This window comes from Theobroma cacao, chromosome 2, assembly GCF_000208745.1.
Source record: "Theobroma cacao cultivar B97-61/B2 chromosome 2, Criollo_cocoa_genome_V2, whole genome shotgun sequence".
In the NCBI taxonomy this organism is placed as follows: Eukaryota; Viridiplantae; Streptophyta; class Magnoliopsida; order Malvales; family Malvaceae; genus Theobroma; species Theobroma cacao.
The window spans coordinates 9,386,177-9,413,355 of record NC_030851.1 but is presented as its reverse complement, the minus strand read 5'-3'; the positions used below and the strand labels follow the sequence as shown (position 1 = coordinate 9,413,355).

General features: G+C 33.2%; 1 protein-coding gene and 3 long non-coding RNA genes across 4 annotated transcripts; all 4 read left to right on the top strand.

The window, feature by feature from the left end:
• Positions 70-1,974, top strand: LOC108660808. Its single transcript, XR_001926500.1, has 3 exons — positions 70-111; positions 774-847; positions 1,706-1,974. It is a non-coding gene; the product is annotated as an uncharacterized LOC108660808 (long non-coding RNA).
• LOC108660905 lies at positions 6,619-8,308 on the top strand. The gene is made up of 3 exons (XR_001926608.1): positions 6,619-6,652; positions 6,870-6,944; positions 8,221-8,308. It is a non-coding gene; the product is annotated as an uncharacterized LOC108660905 (long non-coding RNA).
• On the top strand, positions 8,545-10,810 carry LOC108660854. Its single transcript, XR_001926550.1, has 3 exons — positions 8,545-8,645; positions 9,194-9,286; positions 10,621-10,810. It is a non-coding gene; the product is annotated as an uncharacterized LOC108660854 (long non-coding RNA).
• On the top strand, positions 14,044-15,523 carry LOC18608583 (uncharacterized protein At5g23160). The gene is made up of 2 exons (XM_007043368.2): positions 14,044-14,523; positions 14,615-15,523. The coding sequence occupies exons 1-2, from the start codon at positions 14,260-14,262 to the stop codon at positions 15,185-15,187; spliced, it is 837 nt and encodes a 278-aa protein (XP_007043430.2). The 5' UTR covers positions 14,044-14,259; the 3' UTR covers positions 15,188-15,523.

Sequence of the window (27,179 nt, the reverse complement as noted above, 5' to 3'; positions counted from 1 at the left end):
TCCCATAAGTGATCAGCAAACCAGAAGAGAAGAGAAACCAAGGAAGAACAAACCCTAGGTGGGAAAAATCAAAGAGAAAGTGTTGGAATTCAAGGATTTGATCAAGCAAAGGTAAAATTTCTTTGATTTTGCTAGTGATTTACCTTACCCATGCATTTTTCCTTAATTTCCATGGTTAAATTACATGTTTCCATGATGAATTCATGGCTGGTCAAAATGGGTATGGAGAGAGAATGATCTTGGATTGGTTTGATTTTTAGGTATGTTAGTGTTTTTAGGTGATTAATGATGTGTAGCATGAAAACAAGTAAAGAAAACCACCAAAGGTTTGGTTCCCATCAATAGCCGAATTCTCTAAGTGAATAATGAGGAAGAATGGGATGTTATTCTAGGTGATTTGATTCAGAAATAATAGTTTTTGGTGTAGGAATTAATGAATTATGGAGAAAAAATTAAGTAGGAAAAATCACGGAGTTAGTATACCATTGTTGGTCGAAAGTTCCAAGAAGAAAAGTGAAGATAAATTTTTCCTAATTGTGTGTTAATTAGTTGTGCTTGGTGAATTGAGGGATTGGAAAAGAAATGGAGTAAGTTGGAATGAAATTAAACGCATTGGCCAATTTATCGGATGAAAAATCGACTTAGGCCAATACCGGGTCTAGATGGCTACCCGTGCATTTTTCATTTCATATCATGCATATATATCGAGCCTGAAATAGCTTATGACTGTTAGACACAATTTAATGGGAATATGTGTCATGGATTATGGCTAGGTGGTGAGCCATTGAATACGGGTAAAAGATTGTACTCGCGGACTGAAAATAGGAGTATTTCTACTCCTAATACTGTGAGTAAACTTATTATCGTCTTAATTATCTAAAGTAGTTTTATACAATTGTGTGATTTTATAGAAAATGGGTTTAAATGGTAAATTGCTATATTTTAGGAGAAATTGTGATTTTATAAAATGATTTTATAAATTTTCTAGAAAATTGAATACTAGTTTTGAAAATAGAGTAATTGGAGACTGCTTGCTTGTATTATAAATTGTGTTTTAAATTATATGGCTTATAATAATATGTAAGTATGAATGGCAAAGTCGGTATTTGTATCAAAATTATATATACTATGTATTCAGCCTTGAGAGGCTAGATTGCGATAAATTACCATATCATGTAGATAAGGATTTTATAAATTAGGTGGTAGATAAAATAAAGATTAGCTACTGTAGTGGCGGGGTTCCGTAAACCAGCCTATTAGAAGGGCACGGTAAACTCTTTTATATTCTCACCTCGGTCGTAGAGGCGTGTAGGGTATCTCCTGAGGTGGACTTTTTGAGTGCACTTCTCGTTAACCACCACGTGAAGTGAAACTCAGTCAACGCCAAGGAACGACTGCTTTTTTTTTCAAAATAAAAACAAGTTTTATGATTTTATAAAATTTTTCACAGCCTTGGTGGACTCGGTTGGATACCTCTGGTCCAGGTGTCCTCGAGTACAAGATTTGGCATGAGCCAAGTTTTGAGAAATTCACGAGCCATATTGATTATTTGGTTGAAATGAATATTTGTATTGTGAAAAATTTGCTGAAATGAATTATTTTTAATTGTCTCCCTTTACTCGCCTTTATACAGTTTAGATGGTGTTTGTTTACTCACTGGGACTATGTAATCATAATCTCACCCCTCTTCCTATCCATTTTTCAGGCTCAGGACAGTTTGTTGATAGTTGATTAAGACGCGAATTAATCTCGGAGTTGCATCATAGAAAATAAGGGTTCATAGCCCTACACCTTCTTGGTCAGTTGGGGGCCCACGTGTCACTGTAAAAATAATTTTATACTTCAGTTATCTGATTTAAAGTATGTATGAACATATTTATCTTTCACACTATGTTTTTGGTGGGTTTCGGTATTTTTGAAGAAAAATGACGAAAATGCCCCTGTGAGCCAGAAAATAATATTTTATTGTTTTGATTTGGAAACGACTTATGATTTCTTGAAATGCGAAATTTAATAACTGTTGCTCACCGAGGAGATGCGGAAGCTGATGCTAAGCCTTGCGGGGTTTCGATCGACATTTGGGGTAATAAGTGCCTATTGAGACGTCGCGACGATTGTCGCGAGCCCGATGGGAGTTCTGGGTCTTGACAATGTTCCTAAATGTTCATCTTGATTATAATCCCAAATACGAAGTTTAGATCAACGCTTTATGATGATCATGCTCATGGTAAATCGAAGTCAACCATTTCGATGATTTAAGACTCATCATTCCCTTGAAATGAATCACATTCATTTCGTTGGAAATAATTTCGACATTACAATGTTAACACAATAAAGTGACTAGCTTTATTTTCTAACTGTGAACAATTTTTAGATTCAATTAAAATACATGTCTCCTATATATGACTCTTCATACAAATATATTTTAATATCTCAATAAAATCATAGTACCTTAATACCTAGATAATGAATGCTTAGTGAAAACAAACTTTTCGTCTTATTATCAAAATGTACTTTCATTACAAATAAATTTAATAAAATTAAGCATGAGAATATACTTGCTTTTCAGAGCACCATATTCTCAAATTCCCAACAATCTACCACTTGCCCTAAAGCAAGTATGACATATCCCTCATTCCAAGACCTTCTAAGTGACCATCGAAACTCTTTTGTGTTAGAGTCTTTGTGAATGGATCGGTGAGGTTCTGCTCAGTTGGAATTTTGTTCACAAGTACTTTTCCACGTTGTATGATCTCTTCAATGAGATGATATTTCCTTTCAATATGTTTTTCTGCTTTATGGTTCCACGGTTTTTTTGAGTTAGCCACTGCTCCAATGTTGTCACAATACAGTGTAATAGGCTTGTTTGCATCTAGAACTACTTCAAGGTCCATAAGGAACTTACGAGGCCATACAGCTTCCTTTGCTACTTCACAAGCTGCAACATACTCTGCCTTCATAATAGATTTTGCAATATAAGATTGCTTTACACTCCTCCAAACTATCGCTCCTCCTTCAATGGTGAAAACAGATCCTGATGTCGATTTCCTAAAATCAACATCAGATTGAAAATCTGAATCAGTGTATCATATTTTATCTAGGTTCGTGAGAATTAAGTTAGGAATTATTTAGTTTTAGTCATTTATTTTATTTTAGTAAATTATGTTGGGTTCTTTTGCTTTAAGTTAATTTATGATATTTTGCTTTAAGTTTAGTTATTATTTAAGTCAGTTTGTTGCTTTTGTAAGTTTGCTATGAAAAGGGTGATAATTTGTGAAGAATAATGCATTCATGGTGCAGACATCCATTGCATTTGATTCGGTATTTTGAGCATATCTTTCACTATAGAAGTCCAATTAGCATGATTCTTAAACCATTGAAAAGTTAATAGTTAGAGATATAACCTTCACGTTTATTACTTTGCCCAGTTTAGCTTAAAAGAAGGAGAAAATCATGTCACAAGATGGAGCAGCTTAGAAGAAGGAGAAAATTACGTCACAAGATGAAGCAGTGCAGTACAAACAACATAAGGCAAGATGCATCATAGTGTCACCCGAGCTTAGGGCATTGCGGTGCCCATGGAGGAAGGTCACGGTGCCCGTCAATATCTCGACACTCTAAAAATCAAGTTTTAATTACATTAGGCCTTTGATGGTTATTTAAATAAGGCTTTTCATAGAACTTTTAAGGGAGATAGAGAGTAGCTTTTCTTGAGAAAAAGAATCCATCAATAAAAGAAGAAAGCAAGGAAAAATTGAAGAAGATTAAAGACCTGAGATTTGACAAATCTTAGTTTTTTTCTTTTCTTTAGTTCTTCTTTCATTTTCTTTGACTTGGTTTGATGGTTGATTTTCTTTAGATGATATTTTCAATAGATATTATGAACTAATTTACTTTTTCTACTATAATGATTGAACTCAGCATGTAATTTAAATTTTTTTATCTATTTTTTGCTTATTATCAATGGATGAGTTGTTTGTTCCAATTCTATATTTAATACTTCTAATTGCTTGATCACCAATTAGATTGATTTGGATATCTAAATACAACTTGACAACGGGAGTTTAGATTAGGCCATGAATGGAATAGCATGTGTTCAAATTCACTTAGTTGATTAGGTGATTTGGTTTACATATAGGATAGACATATACTTATATGTCGCATGTAGCCAATATTAAGCATGGACTTAATGAATTTTTCTTCAATTGAATTTGCATAGACATATAGTAAATTAATTAGGAGAGATATTTTTATGAGCATCTCGACAGAGACTTATAAATAGCTTAGGACTCTAAGTTAGCAATTCAATCCATTGAAGTAAGGTTAAAGAGAGAAACAAGTTTCAGATGAAGTGTTTAGGGATATTACAATCCTAAGCTTTTTATTAATTGAATTTTTCTAGTAAAGTTTTGCCCATTAGCTTTTAGATTCAATTTATTTATTATTTAGTTTTAGTTTTGCTTTTATTTAATCACTTTGATTCAGTTGCTTGAATAAGATTAGATTGTGTTAATTTTATTATTTAGCAAAACTTGGTGCAGTTTTTTATGTGATTCAAAACTCTACTTACTCTTATATTACTTGTTATAATACATATATGTGCATGATAAAATTGACAACATCGGTAAGCAGCACACGCAAACTATGCCTAAGGCCTAGAATATTGTTTCAATGGGCATGAACAATATTCCAATTGGCTTAAGACTTAGAACTCCACAAAGTATCCTCCAAAGAGCTATTGGAGTATGGAGACCACTTGGCATTGACATTTCCCCCTTTGAGGCTAAGGGGTTGTTGTAAAGAGGAGCACTCTATAAAAAGAGCCTCCCACCCTTTTGTACATGGTTTATGCTAGTGACAGAAAGATGGAGGCTTTGTATATTTATAGAGGCATTGTATTAGAAAGCTTACAATTGAGAATAAATTTTTCTTTTGTCATCCATTATTGTGCTTTACTTTTCTGCTCTTTACTTTCCTTTTGTTGAGCAAACCTCTCATTAACGTAATCCATTCCCTTGAGCAGTGTAACGTCTTGTACTTTGATATGTTGATTAATAGAATTTGTCAAATATCAATTGAGGATGAATTAATGATATAAAAAGTGATTCGAAAGTGATTTGGAAGTGAATCGGGGCATAATAAGACATTTTGGGTGTCAAGGTGACAAGTGAAAAATTTTAGAATAGAATAATATTAAAATATTAATATTTTATTCAGCGTCAAAATTTTTTCTGAAGAAAGAGTATATGGTCAATCTAAGTGGGAGAGAAGAAGAATGAGAAAATTTTAGAGAAAAAAGATGTTAATGGGGCCCGCGTGTCTTTATTAAATAAAGCTAGCGCCGGTAAGTAAATATTTAACTATTACGGTGATACCGCATTGAAGCATGAACTTGATATTTTATTGATACAAGTGTTAAGGAAGACAAATAGAAAGAAATTGGAATTAAAAGATTGTGGGAGGACACAATTAAAAAAGGTGAAAACCTTGGAGGGTAAAATGATAATTTTGCCATTAACTTGGTCAAAGCTTCCAAAGGAACCTTTGACTCTTCATCCTTATCCCATGGTTAGTTCTTATCTCCAGCCACAAGATATTTTCTTCTTCTTTTCCATCCTCCTAACGCCATTTTCAAGCTTCCATGCCGTTTTCACCTTGCCACCATGAAATTGAAAAGAAAAATGGCTTTGTTTTGCAAGGAAAACCGTACTCTTGGAAAGAAAATATATGAGATCAGTTGAAAGAAAGGAGAAAGGAAAGAAAGAAAGGAGAAAGAAAAAGAGAGAAAGGAAGAAAAAGCTTAGTTTTGTTGATTCAAGCAAGAAAAGGTAAGGATTCTTGTTTTTAGCTTGAGTAATCTTTGAAAATGAGTTAGTGACTAAGAGAAATGTCTTGTGGCAGCAAATATTGGCTTGATTGGAGAAAAATTCATGACATACTATGAGATTTTGACCTTTATAGATTCGTAGATAGAAGTAGACGCAATATCCCTGATCAGGGGTAATTTCGTCATTTCTTTAGTAAGCCTCTAAAAGTAAGTTTTAAACAATATTAAGGCCTAATTAGGCCTAAGGCATAAATGAATGATGAAAATATGGGTAAAATGACAAACAAAATAAAAATGATGCTGATTTCCACCGTAGGGGCAAAATGATCATTTTTCACCTCGGGGTCAAATTTTTAAGTTTTCTTGAACCCAAGCATTTCTAGACCATTATGGACCTTGTCTCAATGTCAAAAGAGTAAAAAGATTGCATAAAGGATTAGAGGAGAACAAGCTAACTTGTTAAGGGCATTTTGGTAATTTAAGTGGAGTGGATAAGCTTGAGCTATAAATATCTCTTTCTTCTAGCAGTTCTTCATTCTCCAATTGGTCTTCTTCTTCTTCTTCCTCTCATCTTACGTTGCTTTCATCCTCCATGAAAGCTTGATATGAAAGCTCCATAACCTTCCTCAAAATAGCTCTAATTTTTAAGCTTTTATGCACTTTTACATAGAACCCTCATAATCCTTCATTTTCTCACTTTAAAACCCTTGAAAAATCTTATTTCCATACTTTCTCTCTCTAGCTAGTTGTTTTAGAGAGAGAAAGAGAGAGCTTCAATATTAGCTTGGAAGTTTTTGGAAAGAATTTCAATTACAAACTACCAAGGTGAGTAGTGAATTAGAATTGATTTTTTTTTGTATTAAAAACGATTAGTGTTTAGACTTGTGGGTGTTTTGGTAGTTGAGGTTGTAAATTCACTTTAGAGTGATTAGGATAGTGAAAATGGATAGCCATTTAATGGCACTTGGAAACTAGTAGGTGATAGCTTGTAGAACTTGTAATTATGAGAATTGAGTTAATTGTGATGTTAATGTGATGATAGGTTCCAACGAAGCCCCACTGTCCCATTTGGACCATTAGGGAAGTTAGAATTGACTAAAGGTTTAACCAAATACCGGTGAGTGAACTTGCATTTCAAAATCATTTTGAGAGATATAATTGTATTTGTATGACACATTTGAATGATTTATTTCAACTTTTCCTTAAAGATGTGTGTCGGGGAACCAGCCCTTGATAAAATATTTTGATGCTGTGAAAATGTGAAATGTGAAAAAGGACAGACTTATGTGCTCCTATACCGTGATGATATATATATATATATATACGAATAATGTTGTGTAATGATATTGACCCGGCTATGTGCGAGTAGGAGTGCGCATAAGCCGATGCTGACTCAGCTATGTGCGAGTGGGAGTGCGTATTAGTCGATGCTGACCTGACTATGTGCAAGTGGGAGTGCGCATAAGCCGATGCTGACTCGGCTATGTGCGAGTAGTAGTGCGCATAAGTCGATGATTACCCAACCATGTGCTAGTGGGAGTGCATATGAGCTTATGATGATGGGAGGGTGTGCATGATGATTGATATATATATTTTCATACATAGATATGTGTGTTATCACAAGCTCATGAATATGGTATATGGTTGTAATGCATGTGAAAGTTTGACATGTTGAACTTTAGGAATTTATTTAAGTTTCATGTTGATTTTTTCATTTCAGTAGGATGGTCTTTTCTTGAGGGAATGGAGACTTTTTCTTAGTGCTTTGTTTCTCGCTGCAATGAGAAACTCTCGAGTTTTGAGAGTTTTTACCAGACCTAGTTCTCGCTGCAGCGAGAAAGTTGCAAAAGCTTCTCGCTGCAACGAGAAACTTTCTGTTTTGGTCAGCTGAATCTCGCTGCAGTGAGAAACTTTCTGTCCGTTATGTTATCTTGCTGGTTTTTGCCATATTTTTTCCATTTCATTTACGCCATAGTTGAACATGGACTCCCAACATTTAGGGGTTTATTTAATTAAGTTTGGAATGAGGAATTTTATAGAGAAACCCTCGGCCATTTGAGAAACCCTCATCCAGCTGATAACTTGAGCCCAAACTTCGCTGCAGCGGGAATGCCTTTCCGTTGTAGCGAGGACCTGTCGTTTACTTGACTTGAATTGCATGAATGCTATTAAAGTTTTCACTCTTCAAATCTTTTGTTGAGCATGGACCTTTTTCATCAAGTGATTTACTCATTTGGCGTTTACATGAGGGGTTTTGATAAGAACTAAACCGAAGTGCATTGTTTTAAAGATAAATGCATCATGATTTCTTTAAATTTTCCTTATTGTTGCTTGTTCCCTTCCTTGTTCACTCACTAGGTTTATACTCACCGTTTTTAACTTCATATTTTTAGATCAAGAGGCAGCCGATAACTAAGTCGAGGTGCCCTTGTAGACTCGTTTTCTTGGTAGGTATCTTGGCATTCAGTAACCGTACGTCACTCGGGTCTCTCCGCTGGAAATCAAGTCTCCTTTTTGATATGTATAGATAAACCTGATGTAAATTATTAAGACATGTGTTAGACAATACATGTAGACTTGATTGGTAATGCCACTACAAGTTGGCAATGCTTAGTATTAATTTGATTCGAAGTTATGAAATGTGACTTAGCAACTTTTGATGGAATGATGAACAGGTTATATTAATAGGCTTGCTTGGGCTTAGTGGACTACATCCATTGGGCCCATGCGTCGGTCATGGCTCGAAATTTGCGTCGTGACACATACAAGCCAATAAACCCATGGGTACATGATGGACTCAAGGTGGAAAAGGAAAGCGGTAAGCTTAACACTATGTTTTAAAGCCTACGGTTAGTTGAATATTGTGAGGAATTATGGTTGTTGAAAGGATCTATTTGCATAAGCTAGTTGAAAATTGTTAAGTTTGTATGGCATGTTGTTTGAAAGAAATGAAAAAGGAATATTGTGGATGGAGGATTGAGAAACAAAGTATTGAAAGTTAGATAGATAATGATGCATGTAAACTTGAAAATACTTGAGTGAAAGTGAGAATGATTGTTGCTGCCATATATGAGGGTTATGTGTGAAAATATAAGACGAATTTGAATGAAAATGACTAGAAAAGGTTAATATGGGTGCTAGAGTCATAAATAAGTTGCCGGTAATTATAATTTAAAGAATTACGCAAGCAAAGGATAAAGGCAACTTTGGTAAAAATGTGTCAAGATGTATATGAATATGCAAGGTTAAGTGAGGAAAAGTGGTGATTCTAGCATAGTATGAGTTATTAACATGATGGTAATATTTGAATAAGGAGGAAAATGGGAATGATAAACACTAAGATTATTAGATTTGGTTTATTGCTAGGAAGTGTGCAAATGGAAAATGGACATTGTGGTGATCAACTAAAGGAGAAAACGTACCTAGATAAGTGGCGAAGTGATATCCCGCCTTTGTAAGGTGAGTGGGGGGTGCCTATTTCAAAAAAATCCCATAACTATATAATGTTATACGTTTTATAAACGTTGCCGGATTTCATTAAATGCAATTATGGAAAGCATGAGCTGTTAGCCTCGATAGGAGATTTATAAATGGATTTACAATGATTTATACATTGTTATTGTGGAAAGCATGAGTTGCTAGAACTTGTAGAAAATTGTGGATGCAAGTTGTTTTGAAAATTGTTTTGGATATATCTATAGATTAGCTATATACATAAAATGTTTTAGAAATCAGGAAACAAGACTTTTATACTGTTTTGCCTACAAAATCTGTGCCTTGTATTTGTAGGTGATATGCATAGTTTAAATGAAGTAGTTAAATGATTTAAAATGCAAGTTTTGAGCACCGATTTTAGTCCGATCTTTGAATAAGAGAATACACCATGCCTTTTTAAGTGAAAAGAAATTTGAAAGGTTATTGAACCTTGTTTTCAAATGGTTTTAAGCGAAAGACTTGGAAACCTTAATGTGATTTTTGAAAATGGTTTTAACAAACCAAGTGCGTTAAGAGTAAGCCAACTGTCACTTCGGTTAATTGTGACCATCGTGCATGAGTGAGCTCTAGCTAAAGAACTTTTGGGTCATCGATGGGCAGTTAGGCGTGGCGAGGGCCACGACTTGTGATATGTATACGTGGCTAGGCCATAAGTGATCTGGTAGATTGAGACTCCCAAATGTGCGAGGTAACGACTGCTTGATTCTCCGATGTCGGCCAACATCATGGAGACTGCCATGGCTATCGAAATTTGATGGAGTAAGACTCCCGAATTGTTATTACGTGGAAGTGGGTCCGCTTGTTGATATTATACTCTCCTATTTGAGAGCCTTGTGAGTTTTCAACGCATACTCTCTTGCATGGTGGAGAGTTAAGATTTTTTCTACAACTCCCATTGTTTAAATAAAAGTTTTCAGTGCTTACTTAACAAACATGAGTTGATTTATGTGGCTGTACATTTTGATTTCTTTACATGCCACACATTTTGGGAGTGTGCATACCTTTATACTGTATTTCATATTTTTATGGCAAATGATGTTTTCCGTAATTGAAACTCTTTCTTTTACATTTATTTTCAGCACTATTTTGCCAAAGAAAACATTGTATTATGATTTTACGATATTATTTTTACAAGGCACAAATATCCTTATTGTGGTTTGGTTTATAAGATTAGCATTTTATATTCTAGTTTTATCATTCAAATGATTTGCTTATTGCTTGTTTCCCATCTACTCCCTGCTCATAGAGCCGATGATCACTGAGTCTGTGAGACTCACCCCTTCATTTCCTTTTTGCAGATAGTGATTGGCCTAGCGTGCAATCATCGGAACTTATGGTCCATCGCAGATAGGTAAAGGCATATCGTAGCATTTCATTCTAAGTCACTCCGCTGCTAGAGGTCGAGTCGTAGCACTTTGTTTATTTAATTGTAAATGGATAATGGCCTTGGTATAAGCATTAAATTGGAGACTTTATACCTCATTGTATATACTTATGATTATATGTTTAAAGATTGAATTGATTATTGCAATTGTGGTTCAAGTTATGATACAAAAGTATATGGTTTGAGCACTAATATGGATTGGGGAACGAGTATAGTGCATTATCGAGAATCTTTAATAAGGTTTGCTTGGGTTTGGTGGGCTATGCTTATTAGGCCCATGCGCCGATCATGACCCAGGATTTAGGCTGTGACAAGCAGAAGGGCCAACTAGGGCAACTAGGCTAACTTGGGCAGTAGAGAAGGACAAGGGTTGCTTGTCCAAGGTCAAACAAGAGTGTTCTCAAAAAAACCCTATGACATATGAGTTAAAAGATAGTTAAAATTTAGGGTTCTATTATTGGAAAGGTTTGGTTAACGTGTGTTTGTTCTACGTCATAAACTTTCGAGATATTTTGACAACTAAATAATCTAAGTGAAATCTAAAGGTTATTTTCAAAAATATTTAAAATGGTAATATCAATGGAAACTTTATTATTTTACTAGTTAATACTTCATACACTTTGTCCACCAAAAAGTCAAATTCTATATTTAAGTTTTATGTTTTATCAAAATGATGGAATTACTTTAACTATTATAATTTGTGTAAATTGAATCCTTATACTTTTAATTGGTTCGTTCCCTTATTTTCTTCCTCTTCTTTTCTTGACTCTATGCCATTACTATTGCTTGCAACAGCCTCCTCAATTGCACCTCTTTCTTCCTTGACTAATATCCTCCTAAAAAGACCTCTATCATACAAACCAAAAAAAAAAAAAAAGACTCTTTTTCCCAATGCATTTCTATAGTCATTGTTTTCCTTTTCTTCTTTGTTGTTTTTTTTCATATGTTTTAACTTGGTTCAATCTTGGATAAATCTCACTCTCTTTTTTGGAAGATAAAGATTTGGTATCTGGAGAATTGAGGTACTTGAAAAAGATGAGTGGGTTAGGTTTTGGTAAAAATATCAAGATGAACCTTGTAAGCTTTAAAAGATATTTTAGAGAGAAAATAAAAGGTAAAATTATGCAATTAGTCCATGTACTCTATCAAAATGATGGATTTAGTCCTTGTACTTTTCAAAATTGACAATATCAATCTTATGTGTTAAAAAAAATTTTATTATTTATACTAATATGACATTTGGTTGTGTTGACGTAACATTTTCTTATTGAGGTAACATTAAATTTCATAAAATGACAATGATGATGTAACATTTTACGAATAATGTAATAATGGTGCCGGTATGACGTGACATTAACATAAATTTTATAAGTGTGGACATAAAATTATATAGTGTGAGTTAATGGCTTTAAATAGGCTTAGAAAAGAAACAAATCAAAATTACGAATAGGTTTTTAGGATTTAGGGAAAGATTGTTGTGAGATAGAGAAGAATTAAAATTTTGAGCTCCAAAATTTAAAATAATGAAAAGAGTGTTATGAAATTGATAAAAAAAAATGCCTCATCATCATTGACAAATCATCATTTTCAATGCCATATCAACAAAAAAATGCCATGTCAGCATAAATAATAGAAAAATTTTAATATTGTTAACAATTGTTTTGACATTGTCAATTTCGAAAGTATAGGGACTTAATTTTTACAAATTATTATACAAGGACTAAATTTATCAGTTTGCTAAAGTACATGGACTGATTGCATAAGTTAACCAAAATAAAACAATTTAATTTGGAATCTTCGTACGGTTTCAAATGGAGTTAGTGCCATTTCGAATAAAGAAAGCCTTAGCTTGTTTGGTCTAGGTTTTTTTTTAGCTTAAAAGCTATTATGAAGCTATTATAAAGCTTTTATGAAGAATAATAACTTTTAAAATTAAGTTAAAGCCGTTTGGCAAAATAAATTATATTAGCTTTAATTTTGGTTAAAATTACCACAAAATAGTATTCATGCCATCTTTAATCACCTAATAAATCAAAACGGAAAAAGTCTGCTTCGAGTTTATATACGATTTCAGATGTTAAAATAAAATAAATTTATAAAAAAATAAAATAACTTTCAAACTTGTATAATAATAATAATAGTATTAAAGTTTTTTGGTAAAGAAGAGAAAAAACTTTTAAATAATACTTGAATGCAGTTTTGACTTTTGAGTTTTCTTTTCTCTTAATCTTTGTAAGAACAAAAAACTCTTAGATTTTGCTATTCTGCTGTTGTGTCTTCTAATTTTTTTAGTAGTCTTTATAGAGAGAGGTAAAGTAAAGGGAGATCATGATTTTGTGTTCGAGAATGGTGATTTGCAAAAGGAAGAAGAGGAAAGAGAGATTGATTGAGAGAGATGAGTATTTCTCGAAAGCTGACGTATTTTGAAAAAAAGAGAAGAGAAAACTTCTTTTTTGAGCTTTTCTTTAAGACTTTTTTTAAATCTTTTTTAAAAAAGCTATTTTTGTAAGAATTTTTCAAAAATCTTGTTTTGCCTGACTTCTGCTTTTAAGAAATCGATAAATTGAAAAAAAAAATCAAGTCAAACAAGCACTTAGCTTGCATTAGTTAGTGAATTTCTTTTAATTATTTTTGTTTATTCAAAAAATAAGTTTTAAGGAGTCAATTTTTGTTATTAGATTTTTTTACATGTTATTTATAATTTGTTTTGTTTTTCAAAATTTTGAAGGAGTCAACATCATGTGAGCACTGGTCAATGTCATGTTAGTCTCAAAATTTAGGTGGAGGTTTAGTTAACACCTGATGAATTCTGGTCAAATGTTATGTGAACTTAGTTAATAAAACATCAATAACTTTGATAGAGAACTTTTAACAATATTAACGAGTGGATTACTATTAATAAAATTAGAAAATAAAAAAACTCAATTTAAATGAATTATGGGAAAAAGAAATAAATTTAACATTTTATAAAATATAGAGACTAAATACAGAATTTAACCATAAAAAAACAGTAAAAAGATAAACCAAAAATGAAGTTAATGGACGGCTATTCGGACCCGTTCTTCTAAAATCCACCAACCAAGTCATAATTGCAGTCTTTCATTTTCCACCAACAAAAAACAAAAGCCCCGAGTTATATCCTTTCAACTGTTCCTCACGGGCAGCATCAAAGTTGCCCATCTTTTCCCCTTTTCTCCCTTTCCAACTTTGAAATCCAGATTAAGCCTTATAAGCTTTTGCACTTTAAGGTCATTGGGTCAAGAGAGAGAAAAAAACCAACTAGTTATATATACAGATAATGCCCCACTAATCACTTGTCCGAGTCTTGTGATTGGAAATGACTCAATAAAGGCACAAAGCAGGCGCTTTTACAGCCGAACCAGAACTAGAACGGCAGAACCCCCACAATCAAACAGAGTTTCCATGTTTTATTTCTTTGCTTCTCCCCTCGTTTAGACCGCAATCGGAATCCATTCCACATGTCTAAACTTCGAAAACCATAGTTATCATCTTCTTTACAAGCTCCAACTATCAGCTACATTTAGAAGAAGCAATGAAGAACGTTTCGAGGAACAAGTTTTTGCTCTGTTTTAGACCCGTTGTTGATATGGACGTGATGCTTGAGTCCAAAGCAGTTGTGGTTGATCGTTCCCAAAATCAGGCCTCAACATATGTTGGCGTTAAAAACAAGGAGGATATTAAGCCTTCAATGACTAAGTCTTCAGTTTCTGATACAGAAAATTCGATCGTGATTCTTCGTCCTGGAAAGAAAACATTTTCCCAAGTGATCAAAGCTGTTGTCTTCGAGATCATATTGGTTTGTTCCTCACTCCCTTTGTTCTTCCTTTTATTTTCTGATGAAGTGATTTGCTGTTATCACTCATCAATATATCTTATCCTATTAACAGGTTAAGAGGGTTCTAGATAGGAAAGTTATTCATCAGGGGTCATATTCATCAAAGCACAGTTTCCCATTAAGCAGCCGTGATAAGTTGTTGGATGCAAGTCTAGGTAAATCAGTAAACAAGGTTTTGGCCGGCAAAGAAATTCGAGATACTATTTCCAAGTCCAACTCAGTGTCATCAGTATCATCTTGTTCTTCATCGTCATCATCGTCTTCCCCAAATTCAACGCAAAACCAAAAGAGGCAAAAGCTGCAAAACAAGAATACTTACAGCAACCATCGAGAAAGTGAAATGAACCCTAAACATGAACAAATAGAGAGGGGTTCAAGTTCAAACAGTGCCATTTTTTTGCTTCTCGCTAGTCTAGCAGTGACAATCTTCTGGGGCAAAATTTGTGCGATATTCTTCACATCAATGTGGCTTTACTTTCTCCCTCATCAACAACCTGCCGATGTTATTGGAAATCTGGAAAACATGAAAAGAATCCCGGAAGCGAAGTCAAGAGATTACAAAAAAAGTGTCATAATGGAAGGGCTGCTCGAAAGGAATCACAACAGAGGGACATTAAATTTTTGACATGAAAATTTTATTTTTCGTGTCTGATCCCATAGTCTTTCTGTGAATTTATTGCATTATTTCTGGGCTGCAACTTTTAGGAGTGCATAAAAGTTCAGTCAGACAAAAAGCACGCATCAGTTTCTTGTGCAGTAATCTCTTTTTCTTGTATTTGGGGGAGATTTCAGAACCTTCGTTTGTTCCTTGAATTCTTTCATATCTCACTTCCCCTTTTCTTATTCTTTTTGTCTTTTTTTCTTTTGACAAAAGATATTGTTACTTTGTTAGATAATTCAAAAGAAAACGAAAGCAATACAAACTAAATCACAAAAAATATGTTCATTAGATGAAAATTCAATCCCGGGATTAATTTAGATTGCTGGCTTGTTGCTTGTTGACTCATTTCGATTAATTTAAGTTTGTTTAAATTAATATTTTACTATCTTTTTTATTTTTTATTTTTTACTTTTTGGTTTCTATTCATTTCTTGAAAAAAAATGGGCGGCCAAAAAGCAGATAGAAAAAATATACGGAGCTTAGATAAGATATCACTCAAAAAATATATATGTGACATGAATAATGCTGTATCTTGAGAATTCCAATTTCAAATGGACAACGTGAGAAAAGAGTTGAGAGAACTTAAGAAGCGTTTTATAGTGCGCAAGTCATCTACTTTCCTTGCAATTTAAATGAGTGTAATGTCTGTGCAATATTTGGTTTATACCAAGGTAAGGGAATGTCATTACAGTTCCCTAAGCTCACGAAGGGAAAGTAAACTTTCCCTTAGCAAAGGGAAAGCTAACCATTGTCTTTCCCCCAATTGTCCCCCGATCCTTTTCTTCTTGCCCTAGCCACTTACTTGTATCAAATCTGTTATTGTTTGTGGCTCAAGAGGAAGGTGGCTATGTTATATGTGGTTTATATTCCTAGATCTGCTAATCATCTTGCATATCGTCTTGCTAAGGGCAGTGTACAAAGGGCTGTTGATCAACTAATTGTTCATCACTGATGCGTTTTGATTTTGCTCTGGGTTTTAACATTAGGCTCTTGAATTCTGTTCTTATGTCTTTGTTTTCTTTTTTGTCTTGGTTTGTTGCCGGTGGAATTTTGATTAGGGGATTGCTGTTGTTTTGCTTGTGTTAGGTGTTTTGCATTTTCTATTCTCTGTTTCCTTGAAGACGTTGTACTACTGATGTATTTTAGGTTTTGACTTTACACTTTTCTAATAATGTTGTTAAAGATTATGTTTCTATTGGTTGAAGGAAATCTTGTACATAATCTAGATAAGTCATTGTCCTAAATAAGTGACATAATCTAGATAAGTTAGATAGCTTCATATTTAACTTTAGCTTTTTTATATTTGAAAATGTTTATCAACAGAACTTGTATATATCAACGGAATGCTTATCAGCATTACTTGTACATAAGCCTTGTAGAGCTTTGAGGTGAATAAGAGTGAACAATCAGATACTTCATTATGAAATTTAACCTTTTTCACATGGTATTAGAGCCTTCCTCTATCTCAAAGATGGAAAAAATTTCTATTTCAAAATTAGTAAACTCACCTTTTATAGACCCATTGTCACCTTACTTTCTTCATCACTCCGATCGTCATGGATCGGTAATGATAAATCCAAAACTAACTTCAACCAATTATGTTCCTTGGAGTCGATCCTTTCAATTGGCTTTATCCATCAGGAATAAATTTGATTTATTGATGGTACCATACCAAACCAGCTAAAGATGATGATTCATATGTGTCACGGACAAGATGCAACAATTTGATTATTGCCTGGTTGCTAGAATCTATTTTCCCTCTCATTGCTTCGATAATCTTTTACATGAAGTCTGCATCAAAAATTTGAGACACATTAAAAAACAAAAGATTCTCCCAGTCAGATGATGCACGGGTATGTAATTTACAATTCTCACTCTCAAATATATCACAAGGCACATGGTCTATTAATGAATATTTTACAGAACTTAATGGGGTTTGGGAGGAACTTAGAAAATTTAGGCCAATGCCTCATTGTTCTCGTGGTAAATGCAATCGAGAGTGTTTCAAAAATATGTTCAATAGTGTCAAAAAGACAATGTCTTCAAATTTTTAAATGGACTCAATGAGAGTTATGGAGGTTTAAGATCTCAAATTGTGATGATCAAGCTTTTTCCTTCACTTGATGAGGCTTATAATTTGATCTTAAGAGAGGAATCTTAAAGGAACATCTATATATAGTCACAACCCCTTATTCAAACATATGCTATGGCAAGTACTTATGTTGATGGGAAAAAGAAAAATAAAAATGATTTGTCATGCAATCATTGTGGTAAAAATGGCCACACAAAAGATAAGTGTTTTAAAATGATAGGATTTCCCCTTGATTTTAAGTTTACAAAAGGTAAAATTAACCCTAGGAGATTTGTCAACAATGTTGTTCAACATTCACAAACAAAGCAAGGTGAACATGATACTGTTAGTAATATGTCTTAGTTATCATTAATCAAAGATCAAGTTCAAACACTCATGGCAACTGTCAATAAGAATGGTGAAACTAGTGTTGATGATGATAACTCTACCTTAAACAGCCAACAACCAAAAGCTTTATTAGCCAACTCCATAATTGCAAGTATGATTTCTAACTCTGTCAGTTATACAGATCAAAATGTAAGAATAAACAACTCATCAAAAATCATTGCTTCTATCATAAAATCAGATTCTTGGATCATTGACATTGGTGTATCAGATCATATAACTTGTTCATGATGCATTTGTGCAAATGCCAAACAATTCTAGAGCCTTAGTGAGTTATATAGGAATAGTCAAAATAACATCTTCCTTGACACTAAAGAATGTTCTTTATGTTCCATCAGTTAGATTCAATTTGATATTTGTCAGTAAATTGACAGAGAATAAACAAAATTGTTTGATCTTTACTGATTTTCACTGCATAATTCAGGAAATCAAGTCATGGACTATGATTGGTCTTGCTAAGATGGAAGTTGGACTTTATTTTTTTGCAAAGAAAGCCTTAGTCAAATGATTCTATCTAGATTGGTCTTACACAAGTGATGAAATATGTTGGCAGATTTGCCTCTGAGTAGTTTTCACCAATTTTTTAGATTATTCTTCAAATTTTGCTGGTAATTGTAATTTTGTAGTCGAAAAGTTTGATATTTGGCATTTGAGATTGGGACATCCTCCCTTAGCTATCATAAGACAAATTTAAAAGGTTATCTTTCTATTTCAATTGTTGAAAATAATTTTTGTCCAATCTGTCCATTAGCAAAGCAGAAAAGACTAAAGTTTCCCATTCATTTTAAAACCACTATCATGCCATTTAAACTATTACATATGGATATATGGGGACCATCTGTAGTATCTGCTATAAAAAATCAACACTATTTTTTAACTATAGTGGATGATTATTCAAAATTTACATGGATTTATCTTACAAAAGCCAAGTCAGATGTTTTGACTATTGTTCTTGCCTTTTACAATCTGATAAATACACAATTCAATGTTAAAATCAAGCAAATCATATCAGAGCATACAATTGAGTTCAATTTGACAGATGTTTTCATTTCTTATGACATACTACATCAAATGTCCTGTGTTAAGACTCCTCAACAAAATGAGGTGATAGAAAGAAAGCATCAACATTTACTCACTGTTGCTAGATCTCTCGTGTTTCAAGCTTCTTTGCCTTTAAAATTTTGGGGAGATTCTGTTTGAGTAGCGGCACATTCTACAAACAGAATACCTTCTTTAGTTTTGCAACATAAATCTCCCTATGAAATGTTATTTAACAAAGAACTAGATTAATCTCATTTCAGGGTATTTGGATCTTTATGTTTTGCTTCAACACTTGTTCATCAAAGAAAGAAATTTGATCATAGGGCAAGAAAATGCATCATGATAGGCTACCCTATGGGAATCAAAGGTTACAGGTTGTATGATCTACAAACTCATAACATTTTTGTTTCTAGAAATGTCAGTTTCTTTGAACACATTTTTCCTTTCAAAAATGTTGATTCTGCACTTGATAGTCATGAATATATAGAATTCTTTTCAAAAATAAAACCTGGTTCTGATATTCCATTTCCCATTTCTCATTGAGAGATATCCTATAATATGGATTATGACATTTCTTTGCATTCTCCTTTTGATGCATCTTTATCTGATCAACATGTTCATCATACTTCCCCTATACATTTTGATCATGTAACTCAATAGATAGACTCTACTAATAATGGTGCAGCTGTTGATAATCACTAAATTATTGTTTTTGGTCATTTTGAAAATATGGACCAAAATGCCCCTGTGAAACCAGTAATTATTCCTTCTGATGATCCTTCTTCTTCTTTAAATTCCAATCACCCTTCATCACCAAGCAGAAGCACAAGACCAAAACAACTACCTAAATAATTAGAAGCTTACCAGCATACTTTTCCCTCACACACAAACACAGTGACAGTACATCCCATTACCAAATTCCTTTCCACTAACAAGCTTTCTCAACCACATAAAGCCTTCACCACATCTTTCACTCATATTCTTGAATCTAAAACCTTTCATCAGGCTAATCAACATTCTCAAAGACAGATTGCTGTGAAGGAAGACCTTAAGGCCTTAGAAGATAATGGGACATGGTCTCTAGTACCTTGACCTACTGGTGCTCACATTATTGGTTGTAAATGGGTTTATAAGATAAAATTACATGATGATGGTACTGTAGAAAGATACAAAGCAAGATTGGTTGTTAAAGGGTATAGTCAAAAGAAGGGATTTGACTTTAATGAGACTTTCAGTCTTGTTGCAAAGCAGACTACAATGAGAACACTCTTGGCCATAACTGTAATTCGACAATGGCATTTATCTCAGTTAGACATTAATAATGCTTTTCTGAATGGAGATTTAGGTGAGATTGTATACATGGACATTCCACAAAGGTATAAACCTCAAGGGGAATATCCTAAAAACTCTAAACTGGTTTGCATATTAAATAAATCTTTATATGGACTGAAATAGGCTTCTTGGCAGTTGAATTGCAAATTTACTGAGGTTATGCTTCAATATGGTTTTCAACAGTCAAGGTCAGACTATGCTTTGTTTACCAAAGCAACAGATCATGGTGAGTTCTTAGCTCTCTTAGTATATGTTGATGATATTTTGATAACTAGTTCTTCAGTGAATTTAGCTGATGCTGTGAAATTTTTCCTACAAAGTAAGTTTAAGCTAAAAGACTTATGAAGTCTTAAATACTTCCTTGGCTTAAAAGTTGCCAGATCAGATGCTAGAACTATTGTGTGCCAGAGAAAGTATACACTTGATTTACTACATGACTATAGACTCCTTGATGCAAAACCAGTCTCAACACCTATTGATTACAACCATAAGTTAGTTAAAAATGATGGTAATTTAGTCTTGACGGATTGTACACAATACAGGCAGCTTGTTGGCAAACTAATCTATCTTACCTTCACCAGACCTGACATTACTTACTCCGTACAAGTATTGTCACAATTTATGGATAAGCCAACTATTGGTCATATGCAAGTTGCGTACAAGGTTCTTAAATACTTAAAGAATGCCTTAGGACAAGGCATTTTATTTTCATCCAAATCTGCCTTACACTTGATAGCATTCATAGATAGTGATTGGGCAAGTTGTAGAGATACTAGGAGATTAGTGATAGGCTTTGGAGTGCTTCTTGGAGACTCACTTATTAGTTGGAGATTTAAAAAACAAGCTATGGTTGTAAGGAGCTCCACGAAGGCAGAGTATAGAGCTATGGTAGCTGGTACTTGTGAAGTTATTTGGTTGCTTGTTTTGTTAAGAGACTTCGGAATTCATCGTACCAAAGCTGTTGACTTATTTTGTGACAATCAATCAACTTTGCACATTTGTAAGAATCCAACATTTCATGAAAGGACAAAGCACATAAAGATTGATTGTCACTTCACAAGAGATAAAGTTCAACAGAAGGTCATATTACCTCAACACATTTGTACTATCAACCAAGATGTAGACTTATTCACTAAAGCTTTTCCACTAGCACAATTCTATGGTTTATTGAGCAAGTTGAGCATCATTGGCATCCATGCTCCACTTGAGGGGGGTGTTAAAGATTATGTTTCTATTGATTGAAGGAAATCTTGTACATAATCTAGATAAGTCATTGTCCTAGATAAGTGACATAATCTAGATAAGATGGATAGCTTCATATTTAACTTTAGCTTATTTATATTTGAAAATGTTTATCAACAGAACTTGTATATATCAATAGAATGCTTATTAGCAGAACTTGTATATAAGCCTTGTATAGCTTTGAGGTGACTAAGAGTGAACAATTAGATATTTCATTCTGAAATTTTAACCTTTTCACAAATCTACTGCTAAATCCGATGATAGGTGCAAGAAGGAAAGAGAGAAAAAAAAAAACGAAAGAAAGAAGAAGAAGAAGAAGAAAAAGTGGAGTTTTATGTGCCAAAAAATTAATTTTATTTGTTGAATAAAATAAAAAACTATTAAATGTATAACTAATAAATCAAATATAAATTTTAAAATAAAAATCATATGAATTAATTAGAAATGAAAATTGGTTATGTAAATGTGTGATTAATATTACTTGATTAACTATTTTAAACTACTTAAATTATTAGTTATTTAAATTAACTATTTAACAAATTTATTTATAAAATAATTTAAATTAACTAATTTAATTCTTTAAAACCTAACTAATTTAATAAAAATAAATACTTTGTAATTTCACATATTTTAATATTTAAATAATTAGTATTCAAATATTATGTTATTTTTATGCTATTATTTATTATTTTAAGAGATAAAATTTAAAAGTTTAATATTGAAGAGATAAAACCCCCAAGATGATGTACTACACTTTTAGACAATGTTTAATTTCCATGCTACCACAAACACTATGATGTATACTGTTTTCACCATTACCCTCAAAGGGCTCGCCAAATCATGGTTTTATTTCTTGGCACCTAATTCTAACTTTAAACAACTGAGTAGAGCATTTTTGGCAAATTTGCTCATCAGCACGAAGCAAACTAATATATCAATTAGCTTTACAATTTTGAAATGGCAATCTAATGAAAGTTTAAGGGCTTATATCAAATGTTTCGTAGATACCACACTAGAGGTGAATGACCTCGATGAGGATTTTGTTATGCAACCCTTTTGAGTAGAAGCACCAATGATAAATTCAATCTCACCATTAGATGTTAAACCCCATGAGCCTTATAATATGATTCAAGAAACACCAATCAATATTGTCAAAGGCTTTATTAAAACTAACTTTGAGAAGAAGACTGCTTGAAGAGTTTTTTCACCAAAAATCGATAAGCTCATCCACGATGAGTGAATAGTCTAGAATTTGCCCTCATTTGATGAAGGTGAATTGGTGGTTGTTGTCAATCACTGAACTTATCACCAATTTCAATCTATTATCTAATATCTTGGCAAGGATTTTGTATATGCATCTCACTAGACTAATTGGTTTGTATTGCACAAGATAGGAGGGGCCTTTACATCATAATATCAATGTTATGAAAGAGACATTGATGTTTTGAATAATAATACCAGTAGAATAGAAGTCCCACATAAAGCTCATTACATCATTAGACTACTGGTTTTTAAAGAAAACCATATTAAAGTCATCTAGTCCAAGGGATTTGTTTCCATATCATAGCTTTGAATGGCGAGCCATGTCTCCTCCTCTATGAAAGGTGAGTTAAGGATTGTGCTTTCTTCATCACTAATTTTTTTAATGGGCAATTGAATTCTTTCATCCTTATGGTCAAGCACTTGATGTAATGCTCTTTAAAGTGCTTAACTAATTCTTGCTGTCCCTTGGACTGCATATACTAGTTTCATTCACTTGTATGTAGTCAATATGATTCCTTCATCTTTTGTTGAAAGCCATCAAGTGAAAGAACCTTGTGTTATGGTCATCAAATTTACGTAACTAGTTGATACTAGATTTTTGCATCCAAAGTCATTTTTCCTTCTGTAAAGTGACCATAGCCATGTTCTAATTTTCCTAAGATTGCCTTCATACACTTAAGAAAGATCATTAACGTTGGTTGCCATTTTAAGCTTGTTAATTTCTTTTTCAACAAAGATAATTTTACATGTGTCCTTGGCATATTGCACTTGCTGCCATCTTTTAACTTGACTTTTAAGAGCCTTTAACCTATTCAAGATACCTAATGATATGGTAGAATCAATTGATATAGCCTACCATGAATCTTCGATCAGTTGCAAAAACTAAGGATTATAAAAGTAATGCGTGAAAAGCCAAAAAAGCTTAGGGCCTTAATTTTTCTTATCAATAGCTAGGCAAATTGGATTATGATCGAATAATGATTTCTAAAAGACTTTCTGGTAGATGTTATGACTTGTATTAATATACTATTGCTTATGAAAAAGTGATCAAGTCTACTCATTGAAGGATTTTCTCTATTGCTTGACCATGTGAAATTCTCGCCAACAAGTGGGTAACCAACTAACTCCACATTGTCAGTGAAATATGACAAAGAGATCATGATAGCATAATCATATGATAAACCCAATTTCTCCTTAGAGGCTTCAACAATTTTGAAATCACCATCGATGCACCATGTATTATGGAGGAATTTTTGAGTTTGATCAAGTCATCCCATAAAAAATTTCTTTTGATTGCATTATTTGGGGAATAAACATTCACAAAGGTACATGGTAAATCAAAGGCGTTGATCTTATCTTGAAGAAGGATATATCACTAATCAACGATGAATGATTCAAGGGTGAAAAAGGATTCTACCCACAGTGTGATAATGCCATTTGGATTTTGATTAGAAATTAGCCTTTGAATTGCTTGTTTTCTTCATTGTTTTCCTATTCCACATACATTCTAAAGCAATAATTCAATCATCTGAGTTTGTCTAACATGTAAGTTAATGTAATTACATGGTTTACTCTAAACCTAGGCTTTATCCCCTATTTCTAACATAATCTTCTTTCGTCATTTGTAGCTTTTAAAGCACCCGACTTCTTTCAATTTCAAAAAAGAATACCTAGTAAAGAACATACCTCCCATGTTTTATCTATCTAGCGGATTCCTCGCTAACTTCTTTATTTAGCTTTTCTCCACCAATAATAATCATATCATTTTTAATGTCATTCCCATCATCATTCCCCTTAACATTCTGTTCTTGCTCCTCCATCTCAGATGGTCCAAAACCAACTACTCTTGATTTCTCATTGTTAAGATAGTCTTGAATTGTAGTTTGATTATGATGGTTTAATTTTAATTAAACTAATATACCTTATTAAGATAGTCTTTAAATCTAGTTAGACTAGACTAGCATATCTTAATTGTATTACGATAAGATTATTGTACTTGGCATCCTATAGAGTTAAAGAATAATCATCACTTAGATTTAGAGAGAGTGAATTGAGTGTATATGGGATAAGGGTTGTAAGTTTAAGATTATTCTTGTAATCTCCTGATTTTTCTCTTAATGGATCTTTCTTTGTTGCTATACCCGTGGACGTAGGTTATCAAAAGACTAAACCACATAAATTCTTGTGTTCTTGTGGGTGTGCTTGATTTCTTTCTTTCTTTATTCTATTAATTGGGTAAGATCTGGGACAACTCTTTAAAAATAATTCCATAATTTCCACAACAAACTGGTATCAAAGCCTTAAGGTCTTAAGTCAATCTAAATCTCACTATGCTAACTTCGTAGACTAAGTATGAGACTGAAAAGTTTAATGCGAGAAATGATTTTACCATGTGACGTGTTAAGATGAGCACATTGCTAGTGCAACAAGGACTGTTGAAGGACTGAAGGAAAAAAACCATTTCCCCTTGAATTTATCTAATGGTGAGAAAGATGACCTTATGAAAAAAGCATATAATGTTATTCCTCTAGCTTTATCTGTTGAGGTGCTAAGAGAAGTCACGAATGAAGAATCCACTGTCGTAATGTGGCTTAAACTCGAGAGTATTCATAAATCCAAATCCCTAACAAATCGTTTTATATGAAGCAACAATTATACTCTTAAGATGTGTGAAGGTATGTCTGTTAAAATCCATATTGATGAATTTAACAAAATTATTCTTCATTTAAAGAATATCAATGTTAAAATTGAGGATTAAGACCTAGCCCTAATTCTTCTCTGTTCTTTGCCTCCTTTGTACGAAAATTTTGTGGATACCATGTTATATGGCTGAGATACTCTCACATTAGAGGATGTAAGGGCATATTTAAATTCTAATGAATTGAAGAAGAAAGTTGGTAGTATCTAGAATAAAAATCAAGCAAAAGGCCTATGAATAGAGAAAAAGATAAAGAGAATGGTCTAGACCTAAAAAGTAAATCTAAAGCACAAGGGAAAACTTGTTGGAATTGTGATAAGAAATGTCACTTTTGTCAAGATTGTACCAAATTCAAGGATGATGAAAACATCAACAAGTTTGAGAGTACTGCAAATGTGGTTGGAGATGACTTTGATACTTTTAAGGAAGCTGACAGTGTTTTTACACTAACCAACAATAACCTAATGGATACATGAATCTTGGATTTTACTTGTTGCTTCCACATTTATCCTAGGCGTGATTGGTTTACAACTTATCAATCTATTGATATAGGCACTGTACAATTAGGAGATGATTTCTCTCTCTCAATTGTTGAGATGGGCATAATTCGGATCAAGAATTTTGATGGTATGGTAAGGACACTTAAGGTGAAACATGTCCTTGACATGAAAAAGAATTTGATATCCTTAAGTTTGTTAGATAGGAGGGGCTACAAATATAATGGCGAAGATAGTGTCTTAAAGGTATCTAAAAGAGCCTTAACTATCATGAAGGATAAGTTATCTGGTGACCTTTATTGTTTAATGGGAAACATAGTCATCAAAACTATTTTTGTAGTCTTGTCCAATGATCCTGATGATAAAGTATCACATTTATGGCATATGAGATAGGGGTCATATGAGCGAAAGATGGATGAAAAAACTAAGCATAGTTTGCTGTATACTCAAAAGATTGGGAAGCTAGAATTTTATGAGCAATATAGAGTGAAATTTAGCACTACAACTCATCGAACCAAGAGTATAGTAAACTATAACCATTTAGATTTGTGGGATCCTTCTCTAGTGGCATCGCAAGGTGCATCATTATACATGTAGAACTTTATAGATGTTTTTTCAAGAAAAGTGTGGACGTATTTTCTGAAGGTTAAAAGTGAAGTGTTAACCATCTTTTTGCATTGGACAACATTGATCGAGAAGTAGACTAAGAAAAGGATCGAGAGCTTTTGAACAAACAATGGTTTGAAATTTTGCAAGGGTGTGTTTAATCTGTTCTACAAGAATGGGGGAATCGTTAGACATCGCATTATCGTTAAAACATCACAACAAAAATGATGTTGTGGAGTGGATGAAGAGAACACTTCTAGAGACAGCAAGATGCATGCTCTCTAATATTGGCCTACCCAAAGTATTTTAGATAGAAGCTATATTAAGCCCGGCTCTAAAATATGTTTATTATGTCATTCTTATATAAGAATGCATGTTTGCTTACTTAGGTACCTCGAAAATCGTTAAAGAACGGTATTGTACCAAATGGTACAACTAAGTTGATTTAAGCCTCAAACTAGTCCAAATAGAGATTTTAAGATGAAATTGAAAATTTTAAAACCCCAGAATGACTTAAAATGGTGATTTAGAGTTCGAGGACCGATTTGGAGTCAAATTGGAATTTTCATGACTTGAGGGTAAAATAGTCATTTTGCCACCTGAGGTTAAAATTGGAATGTTGGAAGAAGTTTTTGATTAAGATTGACTATTTAGAACATAATTTGATTTTGAGAAGTGAAAAATTTTAATTTCGACATTTTTCTGATCATAGGGCAAAATAGTCATTTTACCACTCAAGGGCAAAATTGTAATTTTACACCACCCAACACTTGTCCAGTACATGGATTTTACCCAATATTA